The sequence below is a fragment of the Dermacentor andersoni genome, chromosome 10, assembly GCF_023375885.2.
Source record: "Dermacentor andersoni chromosome 10, qqDerAnde1_hic_scaffold, whole genome shotgun sequence".
NCBI classification, from domain to species: Eukaryota; Metazoa; Arthropoda; class Arachnida; order Ixodida; family Ixodidae; genus Dermacentor; species Dermacentor andersoni.
In genome coordinates, this window is record NC_092823.1 from 129,028,700 (window position 1) to 129,054,730 (window position 26,031).

General features: G+C 43.4%; 2 protein-coding genes across 5 annotated transcripts in view; one reads left to right on the top strand and one right to left on the bottom strand.

Annotated features, from left to right (window-relative positions):
* The window catches only part of LOC126546220 (uncharacterized), a 38,114-nt gene that overhangs the window by 8,328 nt on the left and 3,755 nt on the right, over positions 1-26,031 (bottom strand). The window contains exons 1-4 of one of the 2 annotated variants that reach the window (XM_050194371.3): positions 6,440-6,585; positions 5,984-6,079; positions 3,843-3,913; positions 827-922 (exon numbers count right to left, since the gene is read on the bottom strand). In XM_050194371.3, the coding sequence (XP_050050328.1) occupies positions 827-922; positions 3,843-3,913; positions 5,984-6,077 (261 nt within the window). In that variant the 5' untranslated portion in view covers positions 6,078-6,079; positions 6,440-6,585. Of the gene's footprint in view, positions 1-826; positions 923-3,842; positions 3,914-5,983; positions 6,080-6,439; positions 6,586-26,031 lie in introns of those variants that run through there. The other variant, XM_055078143.2, reaches the window with a different exon arrangement.
* The window catches only part of LOC126543698 (uncharacterized), a 29,279-nt gene continuing 8,146 nt past the window's right edge, over positions 4,899-26,031 (top strand). Inside the window, exons 1-6 of one of the 3 annotated variants that reach the window (XM_055078142.2) lie at positions 4,899-4,992; positions 11,278-11,449; positions 15,329-15,492; positions 16,679-16,752; positions 22,035-22,118; positions 24,207-24,578. In XM_055078142.2, the coding sequence (XP_054934117.1) occupies positions 4,952-4,992; positions 11,278-11,449; positions 15,329-15,492; positions 16,679-16,752; positions 22,035-22,118; positions 24,207-24,337 (666 nt within the window). In that variant the 5' untranslated portion in view covers positions 4,899-4,951 and the 3' untranslated portion in view covers positions 24,338-24,578. Of the gene's footprint in view, positions 4,993-11,277; positions 11,450-11,684; positions 12,017-15,328; positions 15,493-16,678; positions 16,753-22,034; positions 22,119-24,206; positions 24,579-26,031 lie in introns of those variants that run through there. The other 2 variants (XM_072285059.1, XM_050190804.3) reach the window with 2 other exon arrangements.

Here is a 26,031-nt window from a genome sequence, read left to right on the forward strand (position 1 = left end):
AAGCACCTGGGGCATCATCTGCTGAAAAGCTGCCGGCTCTGATGGCCATCGAAATCACGCTCGTTTAAACCACTAGAGTCCTTCGTTATTCATGAAGTTAACTCGTACGTTTGATGACGCAGCAGCACCTGATCATATGTCCATGCGAGGTCCAACTTGGAGAAGTTCGCAGCTCCGGCGATAGTGCGCCGCATTTCCTCTAGGGGAGGACGAGGAAAGACATCGACGACAATCACCTTCTTTGGTTCACGAAGATTAACGTAGAATCGAATTCCACCATCTTTCTTTTTTGACAACCACAATGGGTTCTGAAGACGGTGACTGAGGAAAACTGCATGGCGGCTGGTGCCGTGCAAGGAATACGAGCAATCTAAAGTGGACTCAGACAAACAGCAATATTTAATGACGAAGATGGTTTATATACAGGAGAAAACTTGCGTCATCAGCGTGCACTATGTTGGTAGATGATATGACGAATAGGAAACAATAAAGAAGCGACACCAAAACTGATATTATAGCACCTCGCCTCATCAATTTTGTTCATAATTATTTATATACTCCAAGAAAACAGAATGAAATTTTCTGTTGCGTGCGTCATACACGGTTATGACTGTCTTCTTCACGCGTTTATACCAAGAGCGGAACAAATGACACTTTCTGGTGAGCGTTCTTCCTAAAATAAATCACAGGTGAGCTTTCAATTAACACGATTGAGGGACGCACTTGACTGGTGGCTCACAACTGAATGTGAATTTTTTTTACGTAATCAGTTAGCACCTACGTGAAACCAGATTTACTGAGTAATCTGACTTTATCGTGCACTTACCGACATAACGCCTTCGCACATATGCTGAGAGTTGGCCCATTCAGTATTTTCATAATAGCAGCGCAAGACCATATCGTTGAACTTTCTGCCCTTGAACTGTTGGGAAGAGTAGATTACGAGACGCAAATAAAAGTTTAATGAGGAAACGACGCACATGAGAGCTTGGGGCATTTTTATTTTCTACTGTTCAATCACTTGCACTGTTTATTTATTTATTTATTTATTTATTTATTTACTTACTTATTCTATATGGAGCACATGCTTACGGTGTTCAGGAAGACACATCTGACGCCACTGAGTATTCAATCAAAATTGGCAAATTGAAACTTTTTCTTACAGTAACTTAACCATAAGTATCGATGTGTAAGTGGCTTGTGAGAATGGCTGCCTACTAGTATTCAGGGAAAACACGGGGAAGGTGGGAGATGAAAATTCAGGACGGTGAGCAAAACGAGAACAAGGTAAAAGCGGGAGCCAACGTTTCGACATGTGGGCTTAAAGACAAGTGGAATTAATTGATATTCTCGAAGGACATTGCAAAGAACAACTTACAATAATTACTAATCAACTCGACAGCGTAAATGTATCTGAACCGGAAAAAAGAGAACCTGCAGTATTCGTTGACGCAAGGGAGGAAAATTTACTAGATAAATACCAGCACAAAGATATCAGAGTAGCAGATTCCCCAAGAAAACTAATGTAACCCCTACAGCACATAGCTCCAACGATGGTGCTACAAGCGAGCATCCAGAGCACTGCAGCAACGTAGTAGACATATCCCTGAGTCTAAGCCCCGATGAAGATGATCTCCGGAAATGTGGTCTGACGTCTTATCCCACGAACAACGCAGTAAAGGAATACAAACTCCACAATAATAAAACAGAGCTTTCAAGACGCACGCGCATCAAGGAGTTCTTTTTCGATAGGCCAGACATAGGAATACAGCATAGAGGCTTTCTTAGAGCACCTAGCATGTGGACACCGGATGCTGAACAGTGCCCAGACTTGGATTTATACATACAGCTAATATAAAAAAATTCTAGAGCGAGCCCGGCATTGCCGGAAACGCAAAAAAATTGTCCCCCGCTCAGCACCAAATCCTTAAAGAACTCATGGAAAGAAATTCTTGTGTGCTCCAGTGCATGAAACGACGTTTTGTTAAGAACTTAACTCGAACGCCAACGCATTTATTCGCAAAGTTCGGGAATTTATATCTCCAAACTGGTGTCATCTTGAAAATTTGTTCCAAGTGGATCCGCCTTGCGAACTCCACGGCTACAATTTGTAAACTGAAATATGGGCCATAATGTCATTAGTTAAAAACTTAATTGGTAAATTTTGATTCATTAGTCAATTTTGCATCTCAATTTTTTGTACAAGTATTGTCCGCCGCTTCGAGTTGACCATGCAGCTCATGAACCAGAATTGCGATATCTAACACAGGCAACTTTTAAAGATTTTCGAAAGTGTTCGTTGAAACACCCTGCATATATTGTGCCGAGGAAAGCGTATGTCACCTTGAAAAAGATAAGTCCACTTGTCGAAACGTTGGCTCCCGCTTTTACCTTGTTCTCGTTTTACCTATTAGTATGTATGAATCATAAGTGTCAAAGAGTCCCAGCGAATAACTCTTGATTAAAACGCCAAATACAATGTGCAGTACGTACATAAATATTCTCTGTATTATCGATTGTCTAAAGGGACACCAAAGGCAAATATAAGTTGAGCTAAATTAATAGATAAGGGCTCGAGAATCTCTAAGGTGTCAATATTATCGCCAACAGAGCCTTAATAATAGTGAAATTGAGGTAAATGCAGGAGATGATTAGAGACATTCAAGTAGTTGCCTGATGACGAAAGCGCTTCTCAGTTAAATTCTGCCACTAGTACTCAACGGCTCGTTGCAAAAAACTTCCTTGTATAGGATTATAAGACGAAATAAAATGCTATCGTCCAGCTCTATTTCATTTTTAGAAAAGAGAACTCATTGAAGTTATCTTTGACAAGGATGTGGTCGAAAGGTTTCGTTTTCGCTCGACTCTGCGCTACCCACGCTTTCATGTTTCAATAATTTTGTTATTGCGTAGTGCTGCGCTCGTTTTGCTGGCTCGCGAAACTCGCACAGACCGCAAGTAGCCGAGAATTCAACTTCCATGTGATGCGGCGAGATGCCCGAAAGGTCTACGCCACTTGACCAAGAAGCAGCTGCAGCGGCGAATCCACCTCTTTGATTGGCTCGGTGCCGCCGTCTGTCGGGCGCCGTCTTACTCACTGACGGCAGCAAAGGGTCCAACGTCACCACTCGCCCGGTAGAGTGGCGGGATATTTTAATTTCGAAAGAAGTGTTCGGACTATTCAGATGCAATTTTATCCTTAATTATGTCTTTTCTTTGCACGAAACAAGCGTTGCGCATTTTCTGGAAAGGTATTTGAACAGCCCACGTTGACGTAGTATTTGCCTTTAGTTTCCCTTTAAACGTATGCGATAACTTATTTTGTACGGCTGCATTATGCATTATTTCCGAACATATTTTTGGTTCGTCATGTAAGAACGCATAAATTATGGAGGGCAGCACTTACGAAGCAAGAATATAATTTTGCTAACATTTCTTAACTACATATACCGTATGTTCCCGCTAACGTTAGCGAAGTTGTTAAAGAAAGGAAGAAAATACACGGTGCGTGATACAATTACAAAACGTATGCAGTGTTCCTTCATCACATATATCACGACCGAACCCCGCAGATTTGATAACCGTACCTTGCAGCTGTCTTTTTCTTCGTTTCTTATAAAAATTTTGTTAATGCTAGCGGGACGCCTTCATTGTTGCGTGTCAATGTATAAGAAATCTGTAAAAATTTCTGGTTGCATTGAGTAAACCCTCAAAGTTGATTCTCATTTAAGGTGCACTTGTATTGCTCAGATTTTTACGCTCACGATCCTAATACATGGGCATGATAAATGTCGTCTGGTAAGCTTCTCGAGATTACGGTTAGTTGCAGGTTTTACACTTACTACATTCTTGATATGGACCGGTAGTCCAGTTGCAGGTGTACTAACCAAGCAGGAGTAAGCATATCGAGTCACTAAGAAAAAAGAAAAAAAATGCGTGATGGTGTAAAGTTAGTGCATAGAATGATAGAACGCTGAGCAAGTTTCAGCAGGCTTAGAAAAGAAGACGGTAAAAAGGACAGGACATAAACTACGTTGCCATTCTGGCCACATTAAAAACAATATACGCCGACAAATGAGGCAGTTTCGAGCCCAGGTATTTCTGAAACGAACCTGGAACTGTTTCGAAGACGCTTATATGTCTAAAATAAGTCTTCAGTTGTTCTTGTCAAGCTGTCTATTAGGCAACGTTTAGCGTAACATTAGCAGGGCTTACTGAAGTAGTTCTAGACGTTTATGGCTACAAAATGTCTTGATCAAGACAGCTACTAGACTTTTGAACTAGCCGTTCAAGACATCTTTTAGACATCAAATAGCTGCTTGCATGTTTCGTGGGCAGCGCTTTCCATCAGGCTTGACTCTCTGACTTGGTGTGTGCACGCATGAAATTTTTTGATTCTTTTGAGTAACAGCGCTCAACGAAACAGACACTTCTGGCGTCACTACCTTAAATCACATTCACCCGAAGATCCATGCCTCTATAAATACATTATTCAACTATACATGGTAAATCAGGTCAGTGGAAGCCTGCGAAGAAGACGAAGATTCACGGAAGGCAAAATTACCATTAACCCAACTGTAGCATACTAGGGTACTAAGAAACCCCATACCGGTTTCTCAGAAACAAAGCTTCACAGTTGAAGAACAAATTGCCTGCGTCTGGGCACGGAACCCGGGACCAAGGCCTTCACGGTGTATTTGCTTTACCATCCAAGCTAACCTGTAGCCTTCTTGTTGTGTTTTTCATAAGCGGCGACCGAACTAACGATATCTTGAGTTTTGTGGAGAAGAACGGTGGCGCCATCTGACACTGCTCCAATTAAAGACGCGTTTTACCGTAGCTGTGACAGATGGCGCCCTCGTCGCAGCGGTTTAGTATTTAGATAAATGTCAAGAAAGCTTCATTCCTCCTTTCTTACTCCCCTCCTCTTCTTATACCTCAACATGGAGCAATGCTAAGGCTTCCAAAGATTCCAAGTCCCTCCAACCACGTGTAAGAACAAGCAGATTTTCGCTTGTGTCGTACTACAATGTGTTATCAATACTAGTTCTGAAAGTGTATCTTGTGGAGTAAATATATATTGATGCGTATGTTTACGTGACCCATACTACCTGAAAAAAAAAACAATTGGAACCTTCTGGGGGCGCTGACGATCAGTGCGCCCGCACCAACGCAAATCACGCACGGACAATTTCAGGAGTGCATGAGGATGACGAGGTTGACGGCTAGATGAAACCTAACTGCTATATATACAGGGACCTTAGTTGGCAGCAAACGTGACTTTGTTTAGAGTAACGTTTGCAGCAGGCATCAGGTTCTTCGAGTTTATCGTGGACGAAACAGGCAAGTAATGGCCACGAACGTAGTATTTAACAGACCCGCTGGAAAATGCTCTGTGCCGAATTTTACAGTGTGTCATCTATCGGGTTCACTTGCTTCATGTACACATTTAACTTATATTTATGTCAAACTAAGCCCTTCTTGGTCACAGGCTGCCTTTATTTCTGTCTGCTTCTCCATTGTTTCTTGTTCTGACACAAAATGGACACTAAAGAGAAAAAAGAAAGATTTGAGCTGTGTTAGCACATTACCCCTCCTCAATAACGAAAAACCGCGGTTACGGCGACAGGCTTCGTATGCCTGAAAACATGAAGTCTGCGCGGCCTAGCTAAATTTTTTTTATCGGTAGAAAGGAACAACATTTTGTTTCTAAAGAGTCGAAGATTAAAGAGGAAGTGGAAGTTTAAAGAAGTATTACTGAACCAAAAACACTGAAATGTGAAAGAATGCCCGAAGGTTCCGCCAAATTAAAAAGAAATGATACGTTGAGCATCATTTATTCTTGTAATAATGAGCCTGCTATACCACGATATCAACAATGTTAAAGTTCTTCAAGTCTAATTCATCAGTCAAAACTGATTCAGTGCTTCTCTTTAGTGACCCTTGAGGTTCCGACACTTATCGAGTAGAATCGTTGGCTTACATTGACGGCACTTTTCTCGCTTGTGGAACTGGGGCTGTGCCAGGCTTCTTACCAACAAGAGAGCGACTCCCAAACACGTTGGGCTTAGCACCATGACTGCGAGCACAGTGAAAGAGGCGGTGTCAGTACTATTATTTATGTTTACTGCCCTTATTGGACGTACAATATTCCCGTCAGCACAGGAAACAGCAGCAACGCAGCTTCATCGTTGCCTGAACTTACTTAAGAGAACGCTGGCCTAAAATGGGCACCGCTTACAGTGGTATTCGGACAACACAACTTGGAGGAACTATTTAAAGGTATGGGAATCTAACTGCGGTGTGTGCTCATTCTAATTCGACAGTAGAGATCACTATGACAGGTGCTAAAAGTTTGTAAAGCAGTGGTACCAAATGAAATATGTTATCTTCATGACTAGTAGACGTTATTAGTAGTGGGAAATTATAGATACCGTACCTTCTCGAAAAGAGCACCTGTCGCCGCATGCAACATTATAATGAGCGAGTTATGTATAATGCTAAATACCACAAGAAGGACGGAATAAGGGATAGGACACAGGTGCAAAGCATTTTTGCAATATACTGTTTTTTTAGACCCCGATACGCTTCGAATAGGGCGGTAAGGCACGTAACACGTTGCAGACAAATGACGGACAAAAGATAAAACCAACTTTTCCTTGACTTTTTGGTGGAAATTATTTTTATTGCACTATCTCGCTTCTTTTTGCATAGCCTGAAAGAATTACAGCCTAATAAAAATCTTGACAAAAGACATGAATCTTGAAGCAAGTGTTCCTACAGACTGCGGTTGGTTTTTACGCAGGTTCATTTGTTCTGGAGTTAGGATAAACTGTGCTTTTGTAAAGTGGAAAACGCTGAAAACATAGCAAAAGATTTTGCCGTGCTTTACGAATATTTACACCATGGTATCACTTGTGCAGCAACGATACATGATAATTGATACATGAAGCACGTTTAGCACTTGGATGCAACGAAGCTATATTATGTGCATGGGACTTGGAAAGCAATCAATTACTGCACAGCAACCCCAGAGACGCCTTATGTTTCAATTCGTCAAGTAATGTGTTCCGCTCTTCCGCAAAGGGTATTCACTCGGGCGTCATGTTTTATACCACCATGGGCGTGGCACAGAGCGAACACGTTGGTGAGGACACTAGATTTTCAAGAGAGGGGCGTTTCACCACCTTATGAAGTTTTTAATGCGATAGCAAATATATGGGCACTCCAGGCCCATTTCTGCCGTCGGCGTCGTCGTGAGGTTCCTTATAAAGTCCACGTGCGATATAATCGGCGCCGCGCGCCGTATGCTGTATGTGCGAGCGAAAACATGGGAGGGTCAGCCGGCGATCGCGGCTCAATCTCGAGCACGCAACGGCGGAAAGCGGGGAGGAAGCGCACTGCCTTCCGTCGCGCGTTGGGCTTCGGAGGAATTGGAGGTAGGGGGGCGCATTCTACTCCGGGCTGCCCGCGCGCCCTGCAGGACCGCTGTTTCTAGTAAACCGTACGCGATGAGTACAGTCCGCGTTGCGCTATGTTTTCAAGGCGTAGGTGTCGTTGATGCGAGCGGCTGCAAGAACGTCAATTCACTCTCGGCTGCGGCCGCGTTTCCGCACTGTAGCGTTTTGACAGCGAGTTTCCACGGTCATCGAGTGAGATGTGTTCATGCTTGCTTGTGCGTGCGTGGCACCATGCCTGTTAATTTAGTTATATTCGCGAACAACTTCCTGTGGCTATGAAGGGAAGCCTACAGAGGCAAAGCGCGCACAAGTGATAATGTTTGTGAAAAGAGTCCCGCGTTTTAATCCACGTTAGTTTAGGCTGGGAAAGAGAAAATATAAGCACCTTATTAGCAACAGTTAAATAAGACAGTACACACCGCAAGGTGCAATGGTTTGCTTATTTTGCGGCTTTTCGCTTCCGCGTCGGGGAAAAGGCGAAACCACCGCACGTGGAAACTGCGTCGATTCACCGTCTGTTCCAAGCAAGCAAAACCACTGTCAGACGCTCCCGGACTATTTCGTGCGGTAACAAATGTGCAGCAGCCACGCGTTCATAGCTTTCCCCTCATAGCCCCTAAAAGTTGTCCGTGCAGTACAGTATGCCTATGTTTACAAGTTCATACGGCCGATAAAACTGCTATCCTTACTTCGTATAGCTGTCTACTCATTTGCTGTCGCAATCGATGCCTCGCCTTTCGGGCGAAACTGCGATCTTTTTTAAGGACACAACCCTATTAAAAGAATGGTGAAGCTTACGAAATAATGCTACACGTCAGCAATCGCGTAATGCACTTGATAACCTCATCAAATACGGAGTGAACTATTTGCTGCGAAATACTACTTATTCATTTTCATGTTTATCCCAATACGGTAAGAGTAGACACTCGGGCGGAGGAACTACCGGCATGCCGGCAATGTCGGCATAACTTGGGAGCAGCTAGTAGTGGCACATAAACGCAAATATTACATGATTATAAGGTTTTCACCTTAACTGTCCTAAATATAAACACTGCATGCGATTACACGAGGTATATGATGTCAGTAAAGCGAAGTGCATGCATTGCTTCAGTTTTAGCGCACTTAGCTTAGATAGGCCCCCTTTTTGTATATAGAAGAGCGTAAGCAGGCGAGTAGGGATTATCGGGAAGCCAAAAAGTTGCGATTACACGAAGAAGAGGTGCTCCTTAGATGGAACAAATACAGAGAAAAGAAAATTGTGGTGAGTGAACTTGAGCATGAAACAACTAAATGCACAAGTGAACGTCGGGTGCATAACATTCACGAAAGACACAAGAGCTCACCGTAAAATTCTGGAACCATGTAAGAGCACTTGAAGCTTCAACTAAAAATTCGCAAGTGGTCATAAGGGATGGAGAGGGTAACACATTTGAAAGAGACGATGCGCTGAGGTACATCACAGATGATACTAAGGATAACTTCGGCACGGAATAAGCGTAGGTCAGGCTCAAGCCAATACAGCAATAACACACAAGACTGAGAGATCAAATTTAGCATAGAAAAAAATTCACGGCCGCAGGACGCAGTCAAATTCCAGTGTAGTTAAAAACAAACTAAGTTCAAAGAGCAAGACATTGCTGACTAATGCCAAAGAGCGAGTGATTAGAACAAAGAAAAGTCTGGTTGGGTGGCATGCAAGCAAGATGAATCTCATTTAAAAAGGGAAAGGTGATAAGGATAAGATGAGCTTTTACCGGCCAGTGACCGTAACATCGGCGATATGATATATAAAATGGCAATGCAAGCCATAAAATTAGAGCTGTGGAAGTGGGTGCGGTATGGTATCGTATGGTATGGTATCGTAAAATAGAAGTGGGTGTAAAAATTATCTACAGTGGGAAAATACAGGATGGGTTCAGACAGGGCAGATGTAAAGGATAATATATTTCTGTGAACTCAGTGCAAAAAACATTTCTGTGGCTCAGAATCGACCTTTATGGATAGCATTTCTATATATTAAAGGAGCCTACGACAAAATAGACAAGGCACTAGTATGAGATATTCTCAAGCAAGAAGTCATGAATGATGATTTCGTGGAGCTGCTGAGGGACGTATATAGAGAAAACCAAGCACAAATTGTATGGCAAGGCCCAAAGTTGTGGAAATTCACTAAGCACTGAAGCAAGGATATCCTCGGTCTCGATTGTTGTTCATGCTTTATGTTAAGTACATAGAAAGTCGACTGAAATGTCGTGAATTAGGGTTTGATTTAACTTCAATACGTAATGGACAAATGGTACAACAGAAGGTCCCCGGACTGATGTAAGCTGACGACATAATATTACTAGCGAACAATGTAAGATATTTAAAGAGACTTGCGAATATGTGTCACAACGCAGCGACCAGTCTAGATCTCAAGTATAGCTCAGAGAAAACGGGAATTGTTGTCTTTAATGAAGAGACGAGTAATTACGTAGTATCAATTCAACAGCAAGTCAGACCCATAGTCAAGGAATATAAATATATTTCGGCATATACATAAACGAAAGAAACAATTACTCAGCCGCTCAGGAGATAATGTGACAATAAACGGGAAGTGGAATGAAGCACTTTTGAAACGTAAGCACTTTGGGGCTACAATAAACATGACATGGTGCATGGGATCTGGAAAGAAGTAATGATCCCAGCGATAACGTTCGCAAGGGCCATTCTGTATTTAAATGACATGTCTTGTCGGTGTGGGAAGTTAACCAAAGATTGGTAGGCCGAATGGCTTTGGGAGTCCATGATAAAACCACAAATGAGGTATTGCAGGGTGACGCGGGTTGGACTCCTTTTGAATTCAGAGAAGCGCAGATCAAAATTAGTTTTGAAGAATGACTGGGGAACATGAAAGAAAATAAATGGGTGGCTAAAGTGCGCATGTATCTGTACCTGAAAAGCGTGCACACAGAATGGAGGAAGAGGTAAAGAACGTTCGCAACCAAGTACAGGATAACTGAAAGTGTAAATAGAGAACCAGGAGTCGCCAAAAGGAATGTGAGAGAAACAGAGAATTGTATGCGAAGAATGGATAGAAAAAAAAAGAGCTCGAGCCTTACTATTGGAGGCTCGCACTCGTTACCTAAGGATAAAAACATGCCGGAGCAAATATTCGCAACTAGATCAGGCACGTGCATGCTCCTGCAAAAATCCGGACACAATTAACTCAGCACATCATCGTGGAAGGCGCGAGGGATTCGCCCCGTGATGCCAGTAGGTAACGTGGACGTTCTAGAAGCGCTCGGATTTAATGTAGACGAAAGCATCAACCGGTCAACAGTCGAGATAAGCAAGAGCCGTTCAGAGTATTGCTGCGAAAAAAGCAGCGAAGGGATCGGTACGACCAGATCTGTTGCACCATAGGTAGTGTTACAAGGTAGATAGATAAGATTAGAGGAAGAGAAAAAGAATTAAGGAAATCTACAGAAAAGTGCTAGAATGAAAAGCATGTATAACATGCGTGATAAAATCATGCAGGGGACTATTTGCCACCGCCCTGTTTCACAGGGGCTGCTGGTAACTCATCATCATCAATCAATGAAGCGCGAGTGATGAGCCCAGCTACAGTACGCGGCTACTACATGGCGCGTTTCGGAGGATTAGGGTGTGTCGCTACACATTGCTCGAATGGCAATGGCATTAACATAGAGAGTCGTGGAATTGGTTCTGCTAGAATTTTTTGTAACGTATAATTAACCGCTACACGAAGGGTTCGCTTCACATATACATGTACTATAATATGTGGATTAAATATGCATATTTTTTGTATCTGCAGACTGGCGTTCTCACTGGACACACAAGCCGGAGCCCTGACATGCATTCGGGCATGCCTTGATGGCTGGAATGTGACCGCCGGTGACATGTGGGACTCGAACGACAGAACGTCTATAGAAAAGAACGACATGTTCCACAATATATACAAAACACAATATTTTACGAAGCTTTTGGTATGTGCTTCATTCTTCACTGCCTATTGAAAGTTGGGCCGATTACTCAAAGGCAATAAATGTGATCTTTCTGTGACATCATGACAAGCGCAATGTTACCGCTCTTAGGCTCGCCAGGTTGATGGCGCAAACATGCTGGTCCCTGTTACAACGCCAAACAACAGCTGTCGTATGACGATGGCTTTCCTGCGATCACGATCACCATTATTATGACTGTTAAATCGACAGTCAGCGTGCCTGTGCGGACACGGGAATCGTTGTTTTTACTAGGCCGTGAAAATTAGATAATAAAGAATGATCACAAGTGTTCAGGTGACAGCCAATTCTCGCGACATCCGATTGGTGTCAATCGAGCCAATCGACCTTTCATTTCCGCCACCTCTGCGCTGAACAGACTCGTAATCAATTATCTTAAATAACATTTCTAGCCAGAGAGCCATGGCATCGGAGGTGCTGAAAGTGTACGTGGTGTTGACGGCGTTCGTGCTCCTGAGAAGAGCTGCATGCGGTACTTTAATTTATCCAGAACACAGAAGTGACCTTCAAGGTTACCAAGACGCCAGCAGGGTAAGCTTGGTCTCGTGATCTCAAGCAGTTACCGACTATAGTGGTGACATAAACCAGAATTTCTCTTTCTACTAGACCCCCTCCCCTTGTTTAGGGGACGATTACTTAATCTCGAACCCAGTCGCCACCTATAGGCGCAGCCCACGCAGGGACTGTGGCTTGTCTTCAGCGATGAGGGGGCTTACGATATAACTACTGGGAGCGACCACAATGCGAGCGGAAATGACTTTCCGTAATCCCGGCCATACGTTTCGCCAGTTTCAGCAGTCCAAGGCCAAATATGGCTGCCTCCTGCAAACGCTGTGAATGCTGCACAGTTATACGACGTAGCGATTCCTTTCACTCGATTGTATTCTTAACATTCTTAACATTCTCCACTCGCCCTTTACCACCACCGGTGGACCGATTCCATATGAAAGATGGGTCGAGCGCCGATGCTGACGACGTATGAAAAAGAACAGTGTAATGGGTAGGACGACTACATTACCTCGGACGCAGTGTATAGGACGACATGCTATCGTTTTCAGCGCTCTCAAACCACACAGCTGCTCCAGGCCTGAGCACTTGCGATCATTCTCTTTATTTTAGCTGGAAAAATTGCATCCGACACCATACGGGAGGCGGTGCATTCCGTTTATCGGATGCGGCGCAACTTCGAGTCCGCGGACAGATAACATTTATCCTGCCCTTTCATTGCACTGGTGCTCTGTTGCACTGGTGACACCCTGTTGCCAAGGCATTCTTGATGTTAGTTGAATACCAGTTGTGTATTTCATAATCGCCGTTCTTACGCCAGTTCCTTGTATGTATTTATTGCTTATTGTGTCCAGTCTACATTGCAGTTACTGTTTTTAATTTCAGACCCCTGTCGAACTGTATGGGGCTCATGAGCTCGTCAAGCTGCGGATTTTTCTCGTGTAGCCTTCTGCTCATTGTGGCGGAAAATAAAGGTTGATGGATTGATTGATTAGCTGTTTAGTTGGTTGATTGATTAATGGAAAGTGGTGCGACCGAGGACTTTTCGATGGTTAGAAGCCTGCCACATCGTTGTCTTAGATGTACGTTTAATACCTGTAGGTGACCAGAATCTTGAAGGCGGGGAGAGACACAGCCACCTGTTAAAATCTCCTCAGCAATCTCATGGCGAATTTGCTTCGTTGCTTCTTCTTCTGTCTGCACTTACCCCTCATGACATGTTCTTGCTGTGGCCTCAAAAAATACTCCAACGTTTTCGTGACAGTGAAGAACCAGACAGAGGCAGAACTGCGATTCACGAGAATTAACTCTTTATTAGGCTAACTTTCGCACAGAAAAAAAAAACCACTCAACCCCACCGATACCAAACAGTCCACACAGTTGTTGGGGGTCGAAACTCTGATGTAGGGTGATATATACATGACTCATCGTCCATTCCAGTGTAATCGCTGGTGCTTGCGTAAGTTCCAGAATGTACACCAATATTCATTCAAGAAAGCTTCAGTACAGAAAGGTGCGTCTTCCGCCAAGAGATAACTTCGTAACATTTGTTAGCCGAAAGAAAACAGTCACCGGAATAATATAAACAGTGTACACGCGTCAACACCATGCGTTGTGTTATCATAGTTGTCCTGAATGGCCGCGGTGCATATTCTTGCTGGAGGCCTGGCCATGAATTAAGTAGCATAAACGGACAAGGATGGAGGGAATTAGCATTTCGGAAGTCGTCAAAAACAGATAAATGCTTCTAGTGTGGAAGGAAATGTTGGAAAATACCGCAGGACGCACAATACGAGATAAGGAAAATAGGAATAATTAATCTAGCCTGAAGAAAGAAATATTTTTTGTGTGGTAAGAAAACACCAGAGGGCTGAGAAAATGGGTCAGCGTCTGAGCTGAAGTAAACTGCTCCAATATACCGGCACATATAAACCCGGATTATGACTTCAGAGTGGAATATCCTCTACTATTCTTTATAATATTCTCTATAGTATAACAAAAAGAAAAAGAAGAAAAAAAAGATATCTTTTCTGAGCTTCGCCCCAGAATGAGCATAATGATGAAGGAACCTGTCCAGACCACCGTAGGTATAAATTTCCTCTTGGTTCGATGTTCATTTTCTTCTTTCACTTCCTATGGCTAACGTTCTACTAATAGCAATGCTGAAAGAGAAAACAACGAGAGAAATGCATGGCATATAGGAAACATTTGAAAAACTGACTGCCAATCTGACATTCGCGCATTGCTGCATCTGAGTGGTAGCATTTAAAGCTAAGCATATGCGAATTCTGCCGTTCAAGACAAGAGAAAGGGGAAAAGAAATAATAAAAATGCCACAATGAACCCCGGCAGCCTAGCTAAGCAATTAATTTTCAGGCTATTTAAGAAGTATTGCGTAGAAGTAAGAATAAATATCCCAAGCGTGATAATGATGACAGTGATAATCATGATAATTAAACATGGCCGGTACCAACAATGTGGCATGGGTCAAGAATTGGGTGGTGTTAGGAAACTTAAACACTGGGACGTCTTCGTCACGTTCATTAGTGTCGGAGCTGTCTCCGAGCTGTGAACACCGCCACAATTAGCTGAAAAACCAGCAACGCTATTGCCCATAATATGAGTGATTCAACGCTCAAACATGACTGAAGAACAATGTTACCAGCGAAGAAAACTTAAAAGCGTAAAATACAAACGCAATGCTCCATTTGCACGAGATACATTTATGTAAAGTAGGTCGTTTATCCCATTCTTTTAATTCGGCGTACTGAGTTCGTTTAGAAGGATACCTTCAGTGCTTCCGGTGACCTGCCTTCACTCTCCACTCTTCAAGGTTACCTGACTCACTTGTAAATTGCCCTCCATTAAAACGTGTACACGAAAAAGTTGGCTGGGTGTGTTGCGAAGGAGGTCATGTACAGTGTACCAGTATCGACCAGTCCGAAAAAAAAAACGTTCTACGTCCTAGTTATGCATTGTGAAGAGGTGACTGGTATTTAGTGGTCAACTCGAACTGTGTTTGTTGTATCATGGTACCGACCGCGTTCGTTCTACGGGTCACATATATCTCAACAAGAAAGACTAGATGGCTGTAAATGCTGCGCCTGGCCACATACGGTGCAGCATAGTCTGTTCACGTCGTTGTAATTGATGTTGTAGATGCATCTATATAGAAAATGTATTATGTAATTGAGCCTTACGACACCCTCGCCAAAGAAAAAGGCTTACTTCGGCAATTTTGCTAAGTAACAGTGGCATTATTTTTTGCTGATATTTGAGGAGCTGCTTGCATTTCTTTCAACGTTATGTTTTTCGTTTTGTTTTTCCTCTGTACAGTGTTACCCAGATGTTGGGGAGTGGTACCTTATGTTCAGGAACTTCTACGAGGACCCAGACTTTGGTGGAGTGCGTCATTGCGTGAAGTTCCGAAGATACGGAACATATTCCTTTGAAAATCACAGCACTTCTGTAGAGTTTGCATTCGGCTCAGAAGGATCAATGTAAGAATTTTGCCATCTCAAATTCGCTATAGCGACCCTGCGTGGGTTATTGAAAAGTAGACACGTGTTTCACTTTTGATATTTTCTAGCTGGTCATCATATAGGTAGCTTAGACGCCTTGACTGCAGAAAGAAACCAATATTATTAAGAAAGCAGCGGTCAACCCAGTCGCTAAGAGCTTGTTGTTGCCGACGTCTGACATACATAGGAACTCATTATTGGTACCATCAGAAAACATGAGGATTCGTCGCTTTATAACATATATCCTGCGCAATTCATGATGGATTGCCGAAGTGAAAGGGAACTGACCGGGCAGCTTCTTGTATGCACAGACAACCGACCACCTCCTAAAGGCAGCAGACAAACAAGCAAAATAAAGCAAAAAGGAAGCGCTTGCACTGGCTACTGCGTTTTACTTTTGCCTTTGTGTAATGACTACGTTATTTAATACATCTATTTCGAATGGTCATTGCCCTCACCCCCCCCCCCAGTTTTCTTACACTAGAACACATATTTTCAACTTTTCTGCGTGGCGGTAGCTTGTTTCGATTGTTCAATTTCATAGAGAAAATTCACATTCGCCGCGCCGTGCAGCGCTGTCCATGCTGCAGCGGCACATAACAACACCCGAGGACTCTTGCCAAAGAACGGATGAACACGGGCTATGTGCACGAATTACTCTTGTCGAGAACGTTGGCTCTTGCGACATCCCTTATTCGACTGCTGTTCAGCATGCGTCATTTTATCAAGCATACTATCGCAGAGCACACTCAGCAATGCACATTACACAGAGACACATGTCTCAAGGACATATGATGTGTATCACGTGACGCAAGATACTTGTGTTTTTGTGGTTACTGAATATTAACCTTGTACCTGTTTTCTCACCCTGTACTTGCTCCTGCTATGTCTTGTAAAAGGGTGCGATAGTTTGTAAATAAGTCGTATATGGGCTGCTGAATAAAACGTCGGGTAAAATAGTTACGGGGATTCGAGGGTTTTTTCAAAGGGCTGTACTTTCAAAGTCGTGTTTTTGCTTCCATGGATTACAAAACGAGCTTTCATATGTCGAAGCTAATTACTTATGCGCGTTGCAGCAGTGTAATTGTTGTAACACATTAGAGCAACAATAAGATACTAAGAATTGCATATTAAATCACTATATTTTTTCTCAATTGTATTTCAGACGCGGGGAGTTTACCATGACCTCATCTGACTGCTACGCGGCCAAAGATAGAGTTATTTATCAGCGGTACGACAGTAAGTATGAGAAAAGGACAGGTTTCAGTTGGTGTCCCAAATTATTTGAGGTCGACACTATTTTGCGATGCTCCTACATCCAATCCCTTAGCAAAAACTCGGAAATGAGCAGTTGGCGTTTTGTCTTTCAATCTCTTTATCACGCGGTACTTTTGAAGAAATTCGCCGCAATGTTATTTCCTGCAACCTCAAACTTTCATTCATAGGTTCGCGTGAACAGCCACATGCCATGAAAGTATAGTGGTGTTGTGGAAGTCCAATAAGTTATGATGGTGCTAAGAAGCTACCGGGGTTCGTCGCATCACACAAAAGCATGATTCAATATTACCGCGAGACGAAGTTGTTCAAGAAGAGCTTGAACTTGAAACTCACACGCTGGGTGACATCACTGAAACCCTGGATTTCGAAGATTTAATCACGTCACCGACCCTATAGTACTCGGATGATTTAGGTAATACCATCAGCAACCATTTTCTGGTTTCTCATCGGTACAAGACTAAAGCTAGGTGAACTTTTCTTCAGTAAAAAAAGTAAGTTAACAAATACGACCGGCCTAGGGAATGCCACATATCTTTCATTGGAAAAATGCTGCAGCGCACTTTCGTATTCGAAAAAAAACTATAATTTCGCATGCAAAGAATACTCAGTCCCGATACATATTCCGGACGAAAGAATCTCAGGAGGACTATCGACGTTAATACGATCAGCACTGAAGCACAGTGCGGCGACACGCCTTATTGCTATCGCCGAAGCGCTTCATGTATGAGTCACATATGCTGCATCCGGACTGCTTTCTCGCGCTTCGCTCTGGAAACTCTGCGCAATCCAATGGTGCCGCCACAAATTCCACTTATTCCGACAAGTCTGTCTGAATGTAAATGACGCGTACTCAATTTCGCCCCGCACAGAAATCTTGTTGTTGTTGTTGTTGAAGAGTGTCACATACACCAGTGCCAAATACTCGGAAATCCAAGAGGATACCAATGACGTTCACTAAAAGTGGCACATATCCAGTAGCGCGTATACCCAGTAACCAAAGTCGGGGTCAGAGAAGTTCACTGTACAGTGGTATATACCCACTGACCTATTTAGGCGGGAAAAATGTTCTTTGAAGCGCAAAGCGGCACATGCCGAGTGTTCGCTACCTGATGACCTTAGTAGGTCCGACAACAGGTTTCGAATCCTGGTCTCTCAGCATAGCAGCTCGAGGCTCTACCTATTAGGCTACATGTGCTTCCCAATGAGCCAAGTTGGCGCGAAAGAGGTGACAGAGACAGACCAGACCAGACCAGACCAGATTAGACCCGACCGACCCATCAACCGACCCACCGCAAACAAGGGGAAGTACCAAAAGGCTAATCGTATTAAAATATTTTATGGATCTTTCAAGCAGGAAGCCATAAGTGCAAGGAAGTATGAGAATGAAGCTGCAATACATTTTTTCGGCCATTCAAGTTTGCTGCTCGAGAAACTGGAATCAGAACATAGGAACATAGGTGGGTGTTGTGCTGCATGAACGTCAGATTCAGGGAAATGCGAGTAAAACAAAAAATGCTTGTTCATCCATGGTTTTACCATTTCGCAAAGGTAAACGTCACCCTAGACTTTAAGTGCAGAGCAATCTAGGGGTCGGGATATCGTCCGTACAATGTGGTTGGTCGTCACGTGCCCAGGCTGACACCGAAACTAGTCAACAGAGGGCGACACAGCCTCTTTACATAGACCGTGCGAGCAAAGAGCTGGTATTTTCCGCCATGGACGCCGAACAGTTTGCACGGATCGAGCGACAGCGGGCGCTTGCTTGCGAAAGAAAGCGACGCTGGAGGGCCGATTAGTCTGTGCGACAACATGAAGCAGAAGCCAAGAAGAGAGGAAAATCTCTAGTAGGGGGGGCAGCAGTCAAGGCTCAACAACAGCGAAGGAAGGGAAACAGAAGCGAATCACTGCATACATTTTTTTGCTGGTCTCCTACTCGATGCTAGAACATCATGACCTCCTCCTCGGCTTTCTATATTGCGGATGTCTGATAAGTACTCGGCACTGATCACGCCGACGAAGCCGTCTGATCTTCGCATGAAAGTGGTCAATGTGTCCTGATTCGGCTTTTGAAACAGACGCTCCAGCTGGGCTACGATTGATGTCCCGTGAATCTACTTTGCCCTTGTGGGACTAGAACGTTCTCACCATGTGTCATTTGCGGTCGTCGTCTTCGGGTCATCATCATCATCAGCCTAGTTACGCCCACTGCAGGGCAAAGGCCTCTCCCATACTTCTCCAACTACCCCGGTCATGTACTAATTGTGGCCATGTTGTCCCTGCAAACGTCTTAATGTCATCTGCCCACCTAACTTTCTGCCGCCCCCTGCTACGCTTCCCTTCTCTTGGAATCCAGTCCGTAGCTCTTAGTGACCATCGGTTATCTTCCCTCCTCATTACATGTCCGGCCCATGCCCATTTCTTTTTCTTGATTTCAACTAAGATGTCGTTTACCCGCGTTTGTTGCCTCACCCAATCTGCTCTTTTCTTATCCCTTAACGTTACACCCATCATTCTTCTTTCCATAGCTCGTTGCGTCGTTCTCAATTTCAGCAGAACCCTTTTCGTAAGCCTCCAGGTTTCTGCCCCATATGTGAGTACTGGTAACACACAGCTGTTGTACACTTTCCTTTTGAGGGATAGTGGCAACCTACTGTTCATGATTTGAGAATGCCTACCAAACGCACCCCAACCCATTCTTATTCTTCTGGTTATTTCAGTCTCATGATCCGGATCCGTGGTCACTACCTGCCCTAAGTAGATGTATTCCCTTACCACTTCCAGTGTTTCGCTACCTATCGTAAACTGCTGTTCTCTTCCGAGACTGTTAAACAGTACTTTAGTTTTCTGCAGATTAATTTTCAGACCCACCCTTCTGCTTTGTCTCTCTAGGTCAGTGAGCATGCATTGCAATTGGTCTCCTGAGTTACTAAGCAAGGCAATATCATCAGCGAATCGCAAGTTGCTAAGGTATTCTCCATCAACTTTTATCCCCAATTCTTCCCACTCCAGGCCTCTGAATACCTCTTGTAAACATGCTGTGAATAGCATTGGAGATATCGTATCTCCCTGTCTGACGCCTTTCTTTATAGGGATTTTGTTGCTTTCTTTGTGGAGGACTACGGTGGCTGTGGAGCCGCTATAGATATCTTCCAGTATTTTTACATATGGCTCATCTACACCCTGATTCCGTAATGCCTCCATGACTGCTGAGGTTTCGACTGAATCAAACGCTTTCTCGTAATCAATGAAAGCTATATATAAGGGTTGGTTATATTCTGCACATTTCTCTATCACTTGATTGATAGTGTGAATATGGTCTATTGTTGAGTAGCCTTTACGGAATCCTGCCTGGTCCTTTGGTTGACAGAAGTCTAAGGTGTTCCTGATTCTATTTGCGATTACCTTAGTAAATACTTTGTAGGCAACGGACAGTAAGCTGATCGGTCTATAATTTTTCAAGTCTTTGGCGTCCCCTTTCTTATGGATTAGGATTATGTTAGCGTTCTTCCAAGATTCCGGTACGCTCGAGGTTATGAGGCATTGCGTATACAGGGTGGCCAGTTTCTCTAGAACAATCTGACCACCATCCTTCAACAAATCTGCTGTTACCTGATCCTCCCCAGCTGCCTTCCCCTTTTGCATAGCTCCTAAGGCTTTCTTCACTTCTTCTGGCGTTACCTGTGGGATTTCGAATTCCTCTAGGCTATTCTCTCTTCCACTATCGTCGTGGGTGCCACTGGTACTGTATAAATCTCTATAGAACTCCTCAGCCACTTGAACTATCTCGTCCATATTAGTAACGATATTGCCGGCTTTGTCTCTTAACGCACACATCTGATTCTTGCCTATTCCTAGTTTCTTCTTCACTGTTTTTAGGCTTCCTCCTTTCCTGAGAGCCTGTTCAATTCTATCCATATTATAGTTCCTGATGTCCGCTGTCTTACGCTTGTTGATTAACTTAGAAAGTTCTGCCAGTTCTATTCTAGCTGTAGGATTAGAGGCTTTCATACATTGGCGTTTCTTGATCAGATCTTTCGTCTCCTGCGATAGCTTACTGTTTTCCTGTCTAACGGCGTTACCACCGACTTCTATTGCGCACTCCTTGATGATGCCCATGAGATTGTCGTTCATTGCTTCAACACTAAGGTCCTCTTCCTGAGTTAAAGCCGAATACCTGTTCTGTAGTTTGATCCGGAATTCCTCTAGTTTCCCTCTTACCGCTAACTCATTGATTGGCTTCTTGTGTACCAGTTTCTTTCGTTCCCTCCTCAAGTCTAGGCTAATTCGAGTTCTTACCATCCTGTGGTCACTGCAGCGTACCTTGCCGAGCACGTCTACATCTTGAATGATGCCAGGGTTCGCGCAGAGTATGAAGTCGATTTCATTTCTAGTCTCACCATTCGGGCTCCTCCACGTCCACTTTCGGCTAACCCGCTTGCGGAAAAAGGTATTCAGTATGCATAATATTCGGGTATGCATATGCATCTATCGCCTGGGTTGCCACGACGTGAACACACCATGGTCTACCGTCAGTTGATAGGTGCTGCATTCACAAACTCATATGCCTTCCTTATTGGAATGGCCAACAGTCCCAAGTGCCACAGATGCAGCTGTGAAGAGACGCTCGCAGACATTATCTATGTGTGCCCGCGCTATAATGCCGAGGGACAAGTGATGTGCCGAGTGCAGGACCAATTGAACAATCGTCCACTATCAGAACTAAACCTTTAGGCCAGTACTCTCAAAGAACGCCCTCGCTGAAGGCCTTATTCGCGTTACTAATATTCCTGCGGTCTACGAACCTTGGCGATAGACTTTAAGAACGCCACACCCTACTACTCTATAGTACACGCGATTTGTTAGTGCACGTCTCTTCTTTTCTCCGTCTCCCACTTCCGCTCTCTCTTTTTATCTCTCTACTCCTTCGCCCCGTGCAGGGTAACCAACCGCAATTACCTCTGGTTAACCTCCCTGCCTTTCCATATATCCTTTCTCTCTTTCCTCTGTTACACAAGGGAAAAAATAAGCACTTGCATAGTCCAAGGATAAAAACATGGAAACCTATACATTCATTTTGTAAATAATTGAATCCCAAGGCAAAATTATTCGTTTATTCAAAGCTGTTTCACCCTTTCATGTACAGCGGTAATTGCTATTGTGCGTCAAGACAAAAGGTAAAATGTTTTCCACTACCATAGTGCCTAAGTTAGCGTGAAAGATATTTTGTCTGCTCTTTCTTTCAGATATTTCTTCCCCGAGAAACTTTCGTGTTCTATACACTGACTGTACATTCTGTTCTATCCTTCGTCACCCATATGCTGCAAATGGTGAGCAATCTCCTAATTTTGACATGTTTGATGTTCAAACAAATAAGGATTTTCCACGTTTCCTAATAATAAATTCTGCATCGATCTTGGAAGCAATGTGCCCATAAAGCGCACAACAGCAGCAATTATTACACCGAATTCAGCTCCTAGTAAAAAAAAGTACGAGAGGGATCAACCTTCTCATAGAACTGTACCCCACATACGCCAAACCATATTTATGAATCACCAGTTTCCTTCACAGTTATATTAATGCCAATGAAAAGAATTGCTAAAACGCGTCAACAATTATCGACTCTTGCTTTCATGGCATAAAATATTCTTTAATGTCAGCTACCCTTCTCTAATTAGGCAAGCACAACATCTCCTAAAAAACCCTGCATAGTGATCGTACATGTGTCTCAGACAGAGTTGCGAAGGGACAACTTCTTATCAAAAATGATTGCGGAATCATTTCTGATAAGTTATGTTATGACAGATGGAATGAATTGGAATAATTACCGAACCATGATATATTTTGACACACCCAGAATGAAATCAGAATGGAATGATGGCACCAGTGGAACAGATAGAAAGACTGGCAGCTCGAGGTTAAGGAACGTAGCTAGGAAAGAATTGATACGTATTTCGGGAGTGCGGGATGTGGATTTTAGGCGAGACTACAAAACCACACTTCTTAATGTACTAGCACAAACTTGACTAATTCATTGCACTTTTGAATTTTTTTTTCAATACCGACTTTATCAGTATCTACTTATAGGTCATTAATTCGGCAGCGGTAATTACATGCAATGCAGGATTATACCGATTCTACACTTATGAAGACACGCAAGCTTTGTTGCATTGTAATGTTCCAGTGTATTAAAAACCAGTCGTCCGTATTTGTCATGAATAATTCGGTTTATTAAGGGCATGGTTGACTTATGACACAAGTATGGAGGACAAAAACCACGTCACAAACAGACCTACGCGCGAGTACACGGCGATGAGGGACACGTACCATGTTTCTTTTTTCGAACACTGCCGAGTATTTTAGGGGCGCGATAGCAGGCGTTCGCAGAGGTGTGCAGGAAAGAGTGGTGCCCGTTGGTATGCAAGTTAGTCATCTTGCAAAACATTTATCTATGTCTTTACCTTTTCTATTAGTTTTCGAAGTGACAGGATAAAAGTGCACACTAGAAAAAATAGCTGGTTACATCATCCGTAACGTTGTTAAGACTTCAAAAATATGTCTTTACTTACTAGGCATGTACGTATTTATTAATTTTAGAGATCGCGTTTCATTTACATACATTGGAGGAGTGGAATGGAACAGCTACGCCACACCAGGAGTGCGAATAGTGCAACTCTCAACATATGCGAGAAGTTAAAAGGAGGTCAGTTGCGATGGTTTCCACTCTCCACAAACGAGTAGGAATGGAATAGAGGCCCCTATTCCTCTAATATTGTTACGGGAACGAAGGATTAGGAACTGGAGACTATTTACAAAGCATATCTACAGAGGATAACTGCAGCGCTGGCCAGTTCAGCCGACAGGTCGAGAGCCAGCGAGCGTTCGTCGTCTTCGTCGGGACGCCCGCGTGCATCGTCCACAAGAAACACGCACTGTGCATGTATAAGATTGCCCTCGATCGGTATACACATTGAGAAAAACAGGATGAGCTTGAGCAGAAATGTAACAGTGTAATTAAACTTCCTCTTCCTTAGTCGTACAAACGAAGAAGTCATGCGTGTTCTAATTTGTGAAAACAAGGGCAAAAGATAAAATAAGTTGACAATTCTTATGTGTTGCACCGCCTGACAAGCCTTTTGAAAAGCCAGGCTTCAGGCAGGCAACAGTTATCGCTGTTGCTATCTAAATAACAAAAAATTGTTTACGCTAAGCGTGCATGCGACGACTTGCAGTTTGTGGACAATGTAGTTTAATGTCAGCTATGTAAATAACGTAAAATGCATTATTGGTTGCCAAACAGTTTTGTACATAAGGCATCTCGCGAAAACGCGATATGAAGGAAACAAGAAACAAGTTCTCGGTGTTTTGTGTTTTGTTCTTGTCTAACATTGATCTTACCGATTACTTCAATTGCGCAGGCTACGGTTGCAGCTATTGGCGCCGCATAGACACTTTCCACGAGGAGAACCTTTGCTGCGAATACATCTACTTCCAAAACTGTGGCGCGTCACCAAAATACGAGTTCTTTGACCATACTTGCCCCTTGTAGGCCCAGACACACACTGACTGCCTTGCTTCTGGGAAGCCTGCCAGGTGCTGCCTTGGACGTAATTGTCGTGGTAGCGGAAGAAAAAAGAAAAGCTGATGACCTTCTTGCACTTTGGTTTTTGCTCATTTCTTCGTGTGCAGCCGTAAGATTACGGACAAGGTGCCCTTCCTCCAGTGACTTGTCTTGAAGGAGGTACAGGATTCTGCACGTATGTGTTCAAGTTAATGTGGAAGGACGCGGGGCGGCCTAGTTTGGTGCGAGGTATCGAAAAGCGGTGTCTTTGTCAAAGTGCATGATTGAATATTTATGGCCATGCTGCACATACAAATAAACAGTTAAAAATGAACTGACCCCGCTTTTTTTCTTCCCTCTTGGGGATACATTTTGTTCTCGTACACCACCATAGTTTGTGGTAAGATACTCCATCTAATAGTTCAGCGCTTATCTGGTCTTCTGAGAAGTGGTCATTAACAAATACAACATCCAAAATAGAATACCATGTAGTGAGTCCTTAACGATAAAAGAATATGCCCCAGCTGACACTGCCAAAATTCGAAACGCCATGGTGACCTGATCGGGAACACCAAGATGTCGCCCCTTGACATTCGTTTTTGCGCCTTTTCTGGTTTATCAAGGATCATCGAATGGTAAGAGCGTAGGATTAACCCGTTTTTGTATTGTAGAGGCGCAAATTGTGCATAGGCATTAAATAGTTTTTAGGCTTCTTTCTACTGGCACATATTACGGCACCGCAAGACTGGAACATTATGCTGTTACATAGGGCGGATGTCCAAGCTATCGCGCCGAATGTTTTCTTCGATGTACAAACCATTGCAAGATGCAGATATGATGCGCGATCGTCTCGACACAGTCTTGCAGTTTCCGAGCATAGTTTTCAGCTATGCTAAACATGTTTGTAAATACAATGTGTAGCGCCAAATCGCACAGTGCGTTTGTGTTGAGTGTAGTCACCATTGGCTCTGGTAACGGCAGTAAATATCACGAGGTCGAAATATAATGAACACGAATTCAAACCAAGAGAGAAAACTAGGCAGAGGTCCGCACAAAGATGGAACTTTCAAGCGGTCAACAGTTCTGGTGAGCGGTTAAACAGTTGAGCAGATAACCACAGTTCATAAACACAAACTAAACAATGCTTATCACTAATAAACAATAGTACCGCATGGTAAAGAATAATTGACGAACATTGACATTTTCAAAATGTTTTCAATATTTTATTGGTTGTTTAGCCAGTAAAATTTTGCAGATGGACGTATGTTTTCCGTAACCACAATGTCAGCGAATAACTTTAAATAAAAAAAAAGTTGCTGTAGCGACGGGCTTGGCGTGCTATTTCAAGTAAAATGGTAAGGAATGAAAGAGAGTGCAAGATGAACAAAGCACGCACACAAGCTCTAACACATACATGCGTGGGAAATGCACTAGCCCGAAAGTTATCTACGTAGTCTCACTGAGGCCTCGCTCCAGCAAGTGCTGCAGTGGGCCGCAGCTACTTGCTCTGTGTGGATAGCTGCTTCGTAAGCAGCTATTCACGCAGACTGACGCATGAATGTAACAAGTATTAAGATTACGAAAAACTGAAGTTCAACATGTTCGCTGTGCATTACCGAAAACATATTCACTTTACTGGATGCCCAGGAGGCCAAATTGTCTGCATCACTGTCATCATCGAC